This window comes from Mesoplodon densirostris, chromosome 10 (assembly GCF_025265405.1).
Source record: "Mesoplodon densirostris isolate mMesDen1 chromosome 10, mMesDen1 primary haplotype, whole genome shotgun sequence".
Lineage (NCBI taxonomy): Eukaryota > Metazoa > Chordata > Mammalia > Artiodactyla > Ziphiidae > Mesoplodon > Mesoplodon densirostris.
The window spans coordinates 67425111-67440322 of NC_082670.1; the positions used below are offsets into that span (position 1 = coordinate 67425111).

A 15212-nucleotide genomic window follows, 5' to 3' on the forward strand; every position below is an offset into this window, starting at 1 on the left:
GACAATGGGATAAAGAGGGTCAGCGTGGGACAGCCGTGCGCCATCTAACACACCCCAGGTCCCGGCACAGCAGAGCACCAAGGCCCAGAGCCAGGGGCTCCCAGAGGGTGGGGAGGGGCTCGGAGCAGCACAGCAAGCAGGGCCTGTGTTTCCCACCAACTGCCCTCCTTTCCTTCCACAGGAGCAAGGGTGCCCGGCCAGCTGCTGCGCAGTGACCAGGCTGCCCAGTGGCTAAGGGCCAAGGAGTAACATCTCAGGCCTCTGCAGGCATGAGCTGGGCCACCTGTCCGGAGACCACCCAGAAAGACGACCCCTCCCCAAGTATCCTGGGCCACTCCCCCTACAGCAGGCGCAGCAAACCCAGCACGAAGGAGGATGATGGGGTTAAGGGGGAGAGCAGGAGACACACGAAACGTGAGGTGAGGAAGCAAAGCTGTGCACAGCGAGTGCCAACATGCAGCGGGCAGCTGGAGGGTGCACGGGGCCGCTGCGAGGGGGCAAAGGCTGGCGTCGAACCTGCACATGCAGTAGACATGCCCTGTGGCCTCTCCTGAGCTGCCCACTCACCTGCCTCTGGGTGTCGGCTGCGCCAGGCCACAGAAGAGGGTGTTGGGAAGGGGGAGAAGCCAAAGGAGTTAAAGGCACAGCCAGGCCAGCTCTCCAGGCCCACCACACCCTCTGCAGAGGCTTTACCCCCACTGGGGCGCTGCCTCCTCCATCTCTTCTGGAAGCCAAGGAGATTTGTCGTGGGCTTCCCAGGCACAGGTACTGCTCACTGACAGCACTTTCCACCTTGGAATGACCTCTGAGTACCTAGTTCTAGGTTTTCTCTTCTTTTCCACACAAGATCCTTACATAACCAGCATAATTCTTTCTGTTGTGCAGAAGGAGAAACTGAGATACACGTACAGACTGAGATCTGGCCACACCTGGGCCAGTTCCTCTCCACCACTCTTTCTTCCCACACCATCTCAGAGGTTTAAGTTTCTTGGCTTTTGGAAAAATGGTAGGTTAAAGAACTTGATCTCAAAGTACCTCCTCATAAGATACTTCCTAATTACCGAGGGTAAAACAGTACCTTTACAGTAAGGAAACTTCGCAGATATAACTTTAACCAAATTGAAGTTAACATCACCAATAATGAAATGTATCAACATCACGTGCCCTCGGATATGGTGCCCCAAGAAGGACAGAACATCACTTCACTGGTTTTCCTGCCCAAAAGGCATAATCTCAATCTAATTATGAGAAAACATCAAACAAATGCAGATGTCAGGATATTCTACAGAATATCTTCAACAGGATAATAATCTTCAACAGGATCAAAGTCTGATGAAATTGTTTTGGAACCAGACAGAAGTGGTGGTTGTACAATATTATGAACGTACTAAATGCCACTGAACCACACACTTTAAAATGGTTGCTTTTATGTGATGTGACTTTAACCTCAACTAGAAAGAGGATCAGGGCCTCCCTGGTGGCGCAAGTGGTTGAGAGTCCGCCTGCCGATGCAGGGGATACGGGTTCGTGCCCCGGTCTGGGAGGATCCCATATGCCGCGGAGCGGCTGGGCCCGTGAGCCATGGCCGCTGAGCCTGCGCGTCCGGAGCCTGTGCTCCGCAACGGGGGAGGCCACAACAGTGAGAGGCCCGCATACCGCAAAAAAAAAAAAAAAAAAAAAAAAAGAGGATCAGGTTCATGAAAGACAGAGAAAGACTGAAGAGGAACTAAATACACAGGACAAATGATGCAATGTGGCATCCTGGAACAGAGAACGATACTAGTGGGACAACTGGAGAACTCTCAATAAAGTATATAGATTAGTTAATGGTATTGTATCAGTAAATTTCCAGGTTTTTATATTTGTGTTATGGTTTTATAAAATGTTTACATTTGGAAAGACTGATTGAAAGGCATATGGGGGCTCTTTGTACTATTTTTACTATTTTGTTTTGTTAAGTCTGAAATTATTTCTCAATATAAAGCTAAGAAAAATCTGAGACACGATTTATGCAATACAATCTTGAACACGGATTAATAATGAGAAGTTGGAAACAATCAAAATGTCCAATAACGATGGCTAAGTAAATTATTCTATAAAGCAGAACACTATGCAGTTATTAAAAGTGGCATCAACGACAAGGGCCTAATTTTCAAAATATACAAACAGCTCATACAACTCAACCACAAAAAACAAATAACCCAATCGAAAAATTGGCAGAAGGCCTAAATAGACATTCCTCCAAAGAAGACATATAGATGGCCAGTAGGCACATGAAAAGATGCTCATCATCGCTAATTATTAGAAAAATGAAAATAAAAACTGCAGTGAGGTACCACTTCACACTGGTCAGAATGGCCATCATCAAAAAGTCTACAAACAATAAATGCTGGAGAGAGTGTGGAGAAAAGGGAATCCTCTTACACTGCTGGTGGGAATATAAATTGGTATGGAAAACGTACCAATGCCTGCTATGGAAAACAGTATGCAGGTTCCTCAAATAACTAAAAATGGAGTTGCCATATGATCCAGCAATCCCACTCCTGGGCATATACCCAGACAAAATTATAATTTGAAAAGATACATGAACCCCTATATTCAAAGAAGCACTATTTACAATAGCCAAGACATGGAAACAACCTAAATGTCCATCAACAGATGAATGGATAAAGAAGATGTGGTGGGGAGATATACACATACACACACACACACACACATATACATACACACAATGGAATACTACTCAGCCATATAAAAGAATGAAATAATGCCATTTGCAGCTACATGGATGGACCTAGACAAATACCATATAGTATCACTTAAATGTATCACTATAACACAAATGAACATATCTAAGAAACAGAAACAGACTCACAGACACAGAGAACAGACTTGTGGTTGACAAGGGGGAGGGGAGGTGGGAGAGGGAAGGATTGGGAGTTTGGGATTAGTAGATGCAAACTATTATATATAGAATGGATAAACAACAAAGTCCTATTGTGTAGCACAGGGAACTATATTCAATATCCTATGATAAATCACAATGGAAAGGAATGAGAAAAAGAATATATATATATATGTATAACTGAATCACTTTGCTGAACAGCATAAATTAACACATCATTGTAAGTCAACTATACTTCAATAAAATTTTTTTAAAAAGTGGCATCAATACAGTTTTACATACACTGGAAAGTCCTGTCCACGTGGTGACAAGGGAAGAAAGCAAAGTTGCACCTGACATCATTGTGGAACCTGGGATTTGGGGATAGGATTTTATTTTTTTAAAATTAATTAATTAATCAGCTGAGTTGGGTCTTTGTTGCTGCGCGCGGGCTTTCTCTAGTTGCAGCAAGTGGGGGCTACTCTTCATTGCAGCATGTAGGCTTCTCATTGCAGTGGCTTCTCTTGTTGCGAAGCACGGGCTCTAGGCACCCAGGCTTCAATAGTTGCAGCACATGGGCTCAGTAGTTGTGGCACATAGGCTCTAGAGCGCAGGCTCAGTAGTTATGGCACAGGGGCTTAGTTGCTCCACGGCATGTGGGATCTTCCCAGACCAGGGCTCGAACCTGTGTCCCTTGCATTGGCAGGCAGGTTCTTAACCATTGCACCACCAGGGAAGTCCTGGGGATGGGATTTTAGGTTTGATTTATCTCTGTAGACTTCCCACATGTTCCAAGTTTTCACCAAGAAGCAGGTGTGACTTTTATAATCAGAACAGAAAAGCTGTTTCAGAAAATGGACCTTATTGACACAACTCTTGAGGGAACCTCACGTGGGTCTGGGGCACAGGATGCTGTGCTATTCACGGTCTGACCCCTCACCAGGCCTCCCTCCTTGGCAGGAGCAGCAATGGCCAGCTGAGTGACTGGCTTTGGGGATTCTGGGTTCCCTTCCTGGTTGATCATTCGCAGCGTGTTGAGAGAGGCATTCTAACCATGACTGCAGGGGTGCTGGGATATGGCCACATGGCAGACCAGGCTACAGAGGGGACACCCAGAAATGACAGACTGGCTGGGTCTGCACTGACTGAGCTCACTCAAAGCCGTGACTGTGGGTCCTTACAACCACCCTGAGAGGAGGAGGGTGTTAGTACTAACACTCGTTATAGGGGAAGACGGGTTCTGAGAGGCTGTGACAGCGGCTGAAGCTCATCCTGCTGGTTGTGCCTCAGAACCAGGATGAGAACTGGTGTGTTCTCTCTGCCCAATGCATTTTCAATCCTACTGCAAATCCTCACTCAAAGGCAGAGAAAAGCTGCAGAGGGAAATGAAGCAAAAGAGCCCACAGGACAACACAGATGGAAAGATATATCATGTTCTTATATTGGAAGAATTAATATTGTTAAAATGACCGCACTACCCAAGACAATCTACAGATTCAACGGAATCCCTATCAAAATACCAATGGCATTTTTCACAGAACTAGAACAAATAATTTTTAAATTTCTATGGAACCACTAAAGACCCAGAATAGCCAAAACAATCATGAGAAAGAAGAACAGAGCTGGAGGAATCATGCTCCCTAACTTCAGACTATACTACAAAGCTATAGTAATCAAAACAGTATGGTACTGGCACAAAAAACAAACAGATCAATGGAACAGAATAGAGAGCCCAGAAATAAACCCACACATTTTTGGAAAAATAATCCAAAACAAAGGAGGCAAGAATATACAATGGAGAAAGGATAGTCTCTTCAATAAGTGGTGCTGGTAAAACTGGACAGCCACCCATAAAAGAATGAAATTAGAACATTCGCTAACACCATATACAAAATACACTCAAAATAAATTAAAGACCTAAATGTAAGACCAGAAACCATAAAACTCCTAGAGGAAAACATAGGCAGAACACTCTGTGCCATAAATCGTAGCAATAAAATTTTGGATCTGTCTCCTAGAGCAAAGGAAATAAAAGCAAAAATAAACAAGTGAGACCTAATTAACCTTAAACACTTTTGCATACCAAAGGAAACCATCGACAAAACAAAGATGATCTACAGAATGGGAGAAAATATTTTCAAATTATATGACCGATGAAGGGTTAATATTCAAAATATATAAACAGCTCATACAGGGCCTCCCTGGTGGCGCAAGTGGTTGAGAGTCCGCCTGCCGATGCAGGGGATACGGGTTCGTGCCCCGGTCTGGGAGGATCCCATATGCCGCGGAGCGGCTTGGCCCGTGAGCCATGGCCGCTGAGCCTGCGCGTCCGGAGCCTGCGCGTCCAGAGCCTGTGCTCCGCAGCGGGGGAGGCCACAACAGTGAGAGGCCCGCATACCGAAAAATAACAACAACAAAAAAAAAACAAACAGCTCATACAACTCAGTATCAACAAACAAACAAACAAGCTGCTTAAAAAATGGGCAGAAGACCTGAATAGACAGATCTCCAAAGAGGACATGCAGATGACCAACAGGCATGTGAAAAGATGCTCAACATCACTAATCATCAGAGAAATGCAAATCAAAACTACAGTATCTGGGCCTCCCTGGTGGCGCAAGTGGTTGAGAGTCCGCCTGCCGATGCAGGGGATACGGGTTCGTGCCCCGGTCTGGGAGGATCCCGTGTGCCGCGGAGCGGCTGGGCCCGTGAGCCATGGCCGCTGAGCCTGTGCGTCCGGAGCCTGTGCTCCGCAACGGGGGAGGCCACAACAGTGAGAGGCCCGCATACCGCAAAAAAAAAAAAAAAAAAAAAACTACAGTATCACCTGTAAGAATGGCTATCATCGAAAACAGTACAGATAACAAATGTTAACAAGGATGTGGAGAAAAGGGAACACTTATGCACTGTTGGTGGGAATGTAAACTGGTGAAACCACTGTGGAAGACAGTATGGAGGTTTCTCAAAAAACAAAAAATATAACTACCATATGACCCAGCAATTCCACTCCTGGATATATATCGGAAAGAAACAAAAACATTGATTCAAAAAGTTACCGCAATGTTCAAAGCAGTGCTATTTACAATAGCCAAGACATGGAAGCAACCTAAATGTACGTCAACAGGTGAATGGATAAAGAAGATGTGGTATATATATACAATGGAATATTACTCAGCCATAAAGAAAAGAACTTTTGCCATTTGCAACAACATGGATGGGTATTATGCTAAGTGAAATAAGTCAGACAGAGAAAGACAAATACTGTATGATATCACCTCTATGTGGAATCTAAAAAATACAAAAAACCAGTGAGTAAAACAAAAAAGAAGCAGACTCACAGATATAGAGAACAAATTAGTGGTTGCCAGTCGGGAGAGGCAAAAGATGAGGGGCGATATAGGAGTAAGTTATTAAAGGTACAAACTGTTCTGTATAAAATAAGCTACAAGGATATATTGTACAACATAGGGAATATAGCCAATATTTTATAATAATTATAAATGGAGTATAACCTTTAAAATTTTTCAATCAAATATTGTAACATATAATATTGTACATCAACCATACTTCAATAAAAAAAATTTTTTTAATTAAAAAAAAAAAAGAGAGCCCACAGGATGATGATTTTCCCCTGTGGTGGCGTGTTCCCAGAAGAGCACTCTTGGTCTCTACTCAACCTCCTCAGCAAGCTCGTAAAAATGTTCCAGATGGAGCCTGGCCTGCCCACCAGATGAACCTCCTCAGCAGTTAAGTAAACATCCAGGAGTGTCAGCTCTGGGTCTGAAGAGGAGAAAATATTCCAAACGAATCTGATGCATAAGAAAGGCTGAGGGTCTGGACCCTCAGGTTCAGGAGGAGCCAGTGGGGTTTCTTTTTCCTGGTAGGACTCAATTTTGAGTTCTGTGTGGATATAAAGGCATCCTGAAGGCAGAGTTCTTAAGCTGGAGGCTTGCGGAGGCAGCAATGATACCCACTTTAGGCTCATGCAGACAAGAATGGTTGATCCCCGGTAAGTGGGCAACAGCCTAAACCAGCACCTCTTGCAGGGAGTGTGTGACTTGGGCCTTTTGGGCCTGGTCTCCCTGGTTGACACATGAGCTGTGATCTATAAACAAACTCACGAATGCCCCAAAATGAATGTACCAGGACTACGGCTCCCCAGGAGGCAGAGACCCAGGCACATGCTCTGTAAGGACTCAGCTAAGGCCCACGGAGCAAGAGCAGGAGGTCCCCCTGCTCCCTGCATCTCAGACGTAGAAAGTCGGAGGTGCTGCAGCTTATGCAAATGTGTCCTCCTCAGAGATGGCCAGACAACTCTCTCCTCATCAGTGGTTTCACATCTTTTTAGTGCAGCCCACAATAGGAAATACTCTTCTGTTGCATACGAGCACGCACGCGCACACCCCCCCCCCCCGAAGTTTCATGAAACAATACGTATTTTACAAGGTGTAATGCATTATTTTTTATTTCTTTAAAAAAATTCTGTTGCAAACCAATACACTGATCTCACACATCATGAACAGTTGTGCACATGGTCTGAAAGTACAGCTTCAACATAGCTAACATTCCCTAAAGCCATACAACGTGCCAGACACCATCCTAACATTTACATTCATTTCTCTCTTTGAATCGTCACACCAATTTTGTGATTTAGATTATCTCCCTGATTTTACAGACGAGAAAACTGAAGCTTAAGTAAATTACTGCCTAAGGTCACACAGGAAGGAAGTAGCTGAGCAGGGATTTGAACCAAAGACTGAGGCCAGGACCCAGGGCCCCATCACCCCATGACCTCAGCTGCAGAAATTCAGGGCATCCTTTATGTCCATGTCAGAGCACGTGTCTTCCCCCCGAAGGTTTTTGCAAACACTATTCTGCAACGCTTTTCATAATTCCTTGGATCGGCGTCATCAGCTCCCGTGCGCGCAGATGAGGGATCCCTGGGACTCACTCTTTGAGTGAGCTTTGCTAGGGTAATCACGAGGCTCAAGTCATTAATGATTTTTTCTTGAGGAAGCGGGGTGGGGGAATGAAGTCTTTGGTTTGGGAGAGTAGACTCGTCAGTGGCTTGTTTTTGTTTCACTGCGAATCCTTTATCCTTTGTTAGGTGATTCTCAGGCAGATATGTATTTAAAAGATACAAGAAAAAGCAACATGGGTGTTGAGGTCCATAGATGGAAACCAAAGGCCAGGACATTCATGTGCGTGGTCGCGCAAGGCTCTAATCACTCACTGGCCGCCGCTCCCACTGGGAGGACACTGGCTTCACTCTGTCTCATCTCCTTTTGGGATGGTTCTTCACCCAAAGGGGCCCTAGGTCCAGAAACCAGTTGGTCAGATAAGATGTGCAGAAAGATTGCTGGACAGACTAACAGTTTGGCTCTCCTTCAAACAAATATTTTCCTTGTTTTCTCAGCATTTATTGGCTGGGGAGGCCGCTGGTTATGAGGGAAGAGGGGCTCACAGTGGGCACAGCCCACCCAGCACCACACTGAGCCCCGCAGCACACAGGATCGCTTAATCAGCAGGGCTTTGTGCAACCCCTGCAAGCCCCAAGTGGATCCTCAGACTTGAACGTGTCACCATCAACTGGAGGGCTGTGAAAATCCAGATCACTGCCGCCCCACCCCCTCAGAGTTTCTGATTCAGCAGGTCTGGAATGGAGCCTGAGAATCTTCGTCTCTAATAAGTCCCCAGGTGATGAGGATGTTGCTGGTCTATGGACCACACTTTGAGGTGCACTGCCTCAGTACATCCTCAGCAAGATTCGCAAGAGGGAATCTAGTAAAATCTTCTTCTCTTCACGTATCTTTTTTTTTTTTTTTTTTTTTGCGGTATGTGGGCCTCTCACTGTTGTGGCCTCTCCCATTGCGGAGCTCACGCTCCGGACGCGCAGGCTCAGCAGCCATGGCTCACGGGCCTAGTTGCTCCGCGGCATGTGGGATCTTCCCGGACCGGGGCACGAACCCGTGTCCCCTGCATCGGCAGGCGGACTCTCAACCACTGCGCCACCAGGGAAGCCCTCTTCACGTATCTTTGACAACTAAGGTCCCCTTTAAGGTTGGAACCCCTCACTTCTACTGGCTGGCTCACCCTGGAGGCTTATGCACTACAAGTTTTGAAGTGAGAAAAACGTAAAACCCATTGGCCTAGCTGGGAGAGCCCAGCCCAGTCTGGGGTTTCTGTGTGATGCCAACCTCAAGTAAGTGTTTAATAGACATTGCTTAACCTATCTCATCAGGAAGGTGGCTTGTTTGTTTGTTAATTTATTTATGGCTGTGTTGGGTCTTCATTTCTGTGCGAGGGCTTTCTCTAGTTGCGGCGAGCGGGGTCCCCTCTTCATCGCGGTGCACGGGCCTCTCACTGTCGCGGCCTCTCTTGTTGAGGAACACAGGCTCCAGATGTGCAGGCTCAGTAGTTGTGGCTCACGGGCCTAGTTGCTCCGCGGCATGTGGGATCCTCCCAGACCAGGGCTCGAACCCATGTCCCCTGCATTGGCAGGCAAACTCTCAACCACTGCGCCACCAGGGAAGCCCCCAGGAAGGTGGATTTTAAAAGCTGGTAACTCAACATGCCTCGCTTTGGGTTCTTCCAAGGAAAAAGTATTACAAAGATGAAATGGTATGATTAAAAGAAGACGTAGCACATACATTTCTACCCGAATCCATTTTGTGCATGACGTCACCAAGCCCATGCAAACCTGCATAGATTTGTTTGCTCCTAAGCCTTCTGCATGGTCAGTCTGGTTGCTACGAACACAAACAGGAAGTTGACAGGCAGGAAGGAGTCACCTAATCCAACTGGCCAAGTCACCTTCCTCTTTATTTTTCCTTTCCACTCCTCAGAGCCCACATTCTGAAAGACTGTGGCTACTACTGTTTCATTTTCTCACGCACACACCATTCAGTGCTGTCAGGATTCCTGTGCCGAAGCAAAAGGCTAGGTCTGCCTTTGTGTAGAGGTGTCCTCCTTCACCAGACGTCTGGGAATACTGAGGAGGGCTCAGGGATGCCTGTTTCTTCCTGTCACTATGCTGCAGAGGACAGCCACATTCCTTAGTCATTGTGCTCCTGGCAAAACGTTCTCCATCTCAACAAGATGAAATAGGAAGAACACAGAGAATTTGGGGCTATTCCTATGTTCTGAGTACAGCATTTCACTCTAGCTTGAGAACTGGGGAAAATTCATTCTTTCAGACAAAGGGCTCATAAAAACCCAGACAGAATCATACAGGACGTCGGAAGGAGGCTCTCCCTCTGGGAAAGATATACGTGGTATGCTTAGGTACAAATGATGAGTTTCTATTTTTAGGATTTGAAAAAAATTCAATACATCTTCAGCACTATCTACTGTATTCCTTAGAAATTCCATGGGAGGAAGAACCAACTTGGGTCACTTTAAAAAATGCCCTTGAAGATGGGGTATTTTGAGGCATACAAATACTTAAAAATATTCCCTGAGTCCTACTCTCCCTTCTGAAAGCACATGGGAAACAAATGCTATAAAGTAGATTTAAAAGCAGCATTAAAAAAAAAAGCCCAGATCGAAGCCTTGACCATGGCGTAAATAGCACAGCAGAGGCAGGTCGAAGTTAACTGACCTAGGAAAGGTCACAGGGTTCCTTGGTTAAACATCCGAGGCGTGGTGAAGAGCTCCTCAAAGCGATGTCCCAGGGCGTGTGTGGAAGCTTCCAGTGATTTCCTCTGGCTCGACTTATGCTTTCTGCTGGGTGGGCAGAAGAAAATGGGTCTCTCTCCCAGGCCCAACCCTAGAAGCAAACTCCACAGACATGATGAGTTTTTCTGTAGCAACTGGGAGCCCACAAGCGTAAGAGAAGGGACTCAGGCAGCAGAAAGAGCCAGAGGAGAGAGGCCTGGTGGGGGCACCTTGTCCAAGACGGGGCTGTAAATGTCCTTTAGTGGCGACGCAATAGAAACCTCATTCAAGAGAGAGAGCATGCATACATGTCCTTTAAAAGCAATGAAAGAAATGCCCAAACATAGCACACTCACGTTGACTGGACAATCGGCTCTCCCTGAGGGGTAACACTGTGAGGGAAGGGAGCTCAGCCAGAACAGGTTTTGGAAAAATTTTATTGCATTTTGTTTCCATGTGGAAGCACTGACAGAATTGAAAAGAGGCAGCATGTTCCACTTACTTTTCTGAAAGATCATATATTAGCTAGATGAAGTCTCTCCCCACCCAGGGCTGATTTAATAAACCTCACCCCAAACCCACCCCGAGCAAAAGATAAAAAAAGGTTTGTGGTGATCGCTTCAAAAAACAAATCCATGTTGAGATGGTATTCGGATTTGCGACCTCTGCATTTGATGCGTACTCCCTGTCCCCTCACCTCCCGCCACTGTCTTCAGGCCCTTCCTCCTTCAAAGGAGACTCAACACACAAGTATGCAAATGGAAAAGCTACTCAGTTTCGGCGCCACAGGCTTAGGTGTGTCTGCCGATTCCAGTGGATGGATGGCCATCTCTCAACTTTAAAATGTTTGGCTGTAATGTTGCCCTTGCATCACGGTCAGCCCATGCAGGATAATGGTCTCCCAGGTTAAAATACAGACAAGACGTGGGTATGTGCACATTTATGGGTCTAAAATGTCAGAAAGTAAACCCACTGCAGGGATTTACAAAATGAGGAAGAAGGGGTTGACAGTGGAGCTGAGGCTGTTTCACTTGGCAATAACACTGCTTAACCGACACCTCGCTAGGAGAGGGAGGGAGGTGGGGAGGTCAGAGAAGAAGCAAACGTTAACTAGGGAAATGTAGCTCGCCTGAAGCTGGGTCATTTTCTTCTTCTTTTGATTGTATAAGGCATTTGGAACTGGAAAAACTTCTTCACATTCTTCCAAATACTCAGAGTTGGAATATAACTGGTGATTCAGAATACAAATAAGACCCCTTTCATCTCCATCCCCCACCCCACAAGTCATTCTACACACCCAGAGCCCATAAAGTACAAGGCAGGCAATTGATTTTGTGAATTAGGAGGCGAATCGTGTTCATATGGGGGATGAGGCCACTGTGTCAAGGACCCTTTTAAGGGCTCCAGCCCTGATCCTGGCCCTCTCAGGTCACAAGGAGTAAGCATCCATCTTCGGTGAGGTTTTAACTCCCATTTGGGTGCTCGCCACTGCCTCCTGGGCAGTGGGAGGTCATGGGCCCTCCTGGTTCTCCTATGAGTCCCAAACAGGTGTCCGGGCCGGTCCATCCACGCACAAGCGTCACGACTCAGTTAGTACAAGGGGGCATGGCCTGGAGACAGCGCCCTCCACATTAGTCATGCCAGACAGACAGCAGAGAGGAAACCAGAGATCAGAGAAGTGATTTTAAAAAGGAAAAAAGAAAAGCAGCTTCGGTCACCAAAAAAATAGAAAGGATGATCTTTTAAAAATAAAACATGGGGACATTTTTTTTCTCTGCAATGTTCAGCCATTTTACTTGAGACATTAAAAAAAATGTTTTAGAGTAGTTGTTTGGCTTTTTCGGTTTAAACGTTCATGAGAACAGATTGGATGGTAGTGCTGGGATGTGGTTTGTGTCTGAGTGGCAATGCTGGTCAGGGGTCCTTCAGACCACATACTGGTACGGGTCTGCCTTCCCTTGGTCTGGCGTGGCAAAGGGGCTGGCCCAGCCTAGAGAAAAGGGGTGGCCAAAAACAGCTTTCATGTTCATCCATTTTGTTTTTTTAGCCCATCTTCTCTCTTCCTTTTTCAATTGTTCTATTCCCTGAAAACAAGAACAATCATACTTTCAGTCAAGCACTTTACTGCTGTGGTTTTGGGGGAGAGATATCCATTAGCTCGAGGTGAATGGAGTAAATGCTTCCTTTTTAAAGCCATGAAGCTTATCTACATAGTACATTTTTCTTCTCTTTCTCTCATAAAAAGTGCTAAAGAAAAAATTCATAATTTTTTGGGGGGGTGGGCATATAGGCACGCATGTATAAGTCCCTCCAGGAAGGAAGGGACAAATGAGCAAAGTCAGCAGGCCCCTAAGCCACTGTTCCTAGTTGTGCAATCCAGTGTTTTGTTAAGTGAGTCCTTGTTGGGTCTACAGAGGTGCTTCAGGCCTGGTTCTGAGCTGTGTGTGTGGGAGCAATGTGAAGGCTGGGGCGCAGGAAGCCTCAGCTGGCGGGGAGCTTGAGATCATGATAGCCAAGGACGGCCGTTAATTTGGGATCGGTTCATGGTAAGTCTGAAGCTACTATGACCACTTTGCAGACAAAAAAAAGAACCAGGTCAAAGGACCAGCTCTGGTGCTGTTAGGCCCCCCAGCCTGAGAGGCCAAGGAGCCCCCTGCTTAGCGGGACTGGCGAGGCACAGTGGAGGAGGTGGAACAGGAGGGAGAGGTCACCACAGAGGAGGAAGGAGAGGGATTAGTATAGGTTAGAAGGGCCGCACGGACAGACCGCTCAGCCTCAGCCTCAGTCCCGGCCAAGGCCTTCCTGTGCTCCTTTGGGGAGAAGTGTGACCCAAGGCCACCTCAGCAGTTGTCACAGAGCCCGCACGACCCCCTGGCCAAGTCTCGCAAGAAAAATGTGGCCTGGGGGAGCAGGCTGATCCCTCCCTTTTCCCTTCTCCTGAAGGAGGTGGTCAGCGGGTGGGGCTGGAGGACAGGGGAGAAGCAGCCTGGCAGGAGCCTGGCCAGGGGTCTGTCTGCTGTGGTCTCTGTGAGGTGGAGGAGCAGGGGTGGGGCCTGAGGGGACAGCCCAGTCTGAGTCTGGGCAGTGGGAGGTCATGGGCCCTCCTGGCTCTCCTATGCGTCCCAAACAGGTGTCCGTTGGACACCTAGGTTCACAGCCTAGGGCCCTGGGACAATACAGGCCAAGGGCAAGTTGCCCTTTCCCATGAGCTGCAGGCCCTTGGCTTCTTTCTCCTTTCCTTTCAGTGTGACTCTCTTTAGGAATACCCTTGAGGGGGAAGAGCAACTAGGACCAGGGCCATGAGAGTTTTCCCTCCAGCTCCCCCAGACCATGGCTTGCGTGGCCTGGGGGGTGTCCCAACAGCGGGTAGGGCCAGATAGTCACCTCTGGGTTCCCTGCAGGTCTTACGCAGAGAAGTCTGTCACATTTACTGCATGGATACACAGCTGGATCTACACCATTGGCTACTATTTTTGCAGACACTCTTTTATAATGATGTGAATGCTTATAAAAGAGAAAAGGTGCTGAGAGGCACCCAACCTTCTAAACCATGGGGAATTGCCGCAGATCCAAATGGTGGTGCCTTGGCAGCCGGCAGCATCGTCCTTCTCTACATGCTGAATTTCCACACCCACAGGAATGGGGCCTCAGCAGCAGCAACAACTGAGTCTTCCTACGAGCCTCCATCTAAGGCTGACTATCCAATCGGCCAAAGTTCCCCCAAAGAACCCTAGACGATTGTTGAGAGCTGCTACCTGAAGGGGACCTTGGGAAGCCAGGACGGACTCATGACCTCACCCCAGAGCTAAGGGCTGCCCCTTCCTCCTGGGGCCCCTTACCCAGACCCCAAACCCGAACAGGGAAGAAATGCCCACATCACAGCCACGGACTGACCACCTGGAGGCTTCTGGACACCTTAGGAAGGTTGAGAGGTAATGGCAGTGGCACCAGGGGTATGGGCTCCAGCTTGGCCGAGCCAGCAGCTTTGAAGCTCCCAGAGAAGGAGCTGTGAGCAGGGCGTAAGGTGGGGGCAGGTAGAAGGCAGCAGACGAGGACCAGGGCCGGGCCTTGCTGCCCACTGCTCTGGGGGCCCAAGCTGGGCTGTCTCCTGACTCTACCCTCAGGACCTGTTCGTGAAGGCACCTTCTCTGGGAAGGCGACCCTGTCTGTGCCACCTGGGTGAGGGTGCCCTTTGTCCACCACCTGTCTCCAAGCCTGTGGCCACTGGATGGGAAGGGCATCCCAGTGCCTAGCAGAATGCCCGACCCAGAGCCGTGTACAAGACAGAACCATCACGGGAAGGTGGAAGGGCTCGTAACAAAAGGGAACCCTTGGCCGAGGCTGCGGGGCCCCATTCCTGGTGTGATGTGAGTGCCAGTCCCAAGTGGGGAGGAAGAAGATCCCGAGTCACTGCAAATGGAGGAATGTGCCCTGCACACCCAGGGCCTGGCCGCTGGGCTCCCAGGTCTGGCCTGCAAGCAGCCCTCCCCCGACCCCAGCTGTGGAGGTAGGCGGTGAGCAGGCTGCCCGCTTGCTTACCGTCTCATCCGTGCAGATGGAGTGCACCTGGGTCCCAAACATGACTGATGTGAAAATGAGGAAGAGCAGCCCCTCGAAGCACAGGAGGATGAGGAGGATCACTGTGGTGGGTGGCGAGAAGGAGCTGCACTCT

At 47.8% G+C, this 15212-nt stretch overlaps 1 protein-coding gene across 8 annotated transcripts in view; it reads right to left on the minus strand.

Annotated features, from left to right (window-relative positions):
• Positions 1-15212, minus strand: part of ZDHHC3 (zinc finger DHHC-type palmitoyltransferase 3) — a 55923-nt gene that overhangs the window by 3118 nt on the left and 37593 nt on the right. For 4 of the 8 annotated variants that reach the window (XM_060109550.1, XM_060109552.1, XM_060109551.1 and 1 more), the window contains one exon: positions 15080-15210. In XM_060109550.1, coding sequence (XP_059965533.1) covers positions 15080-15210 — 131 coding nt within the window. Of the gene's footprint in view, positions 1-7340; positions 9473-10484; positions 10664-10865; positions 12625-15079; positions 15211-15212 lie in introns of those variants that run through there. The other 4 variants (XM_060109555.1, XM_060109556.1, XM_060109558.1 and 1 more) reach the window with 4 other exon arrangements.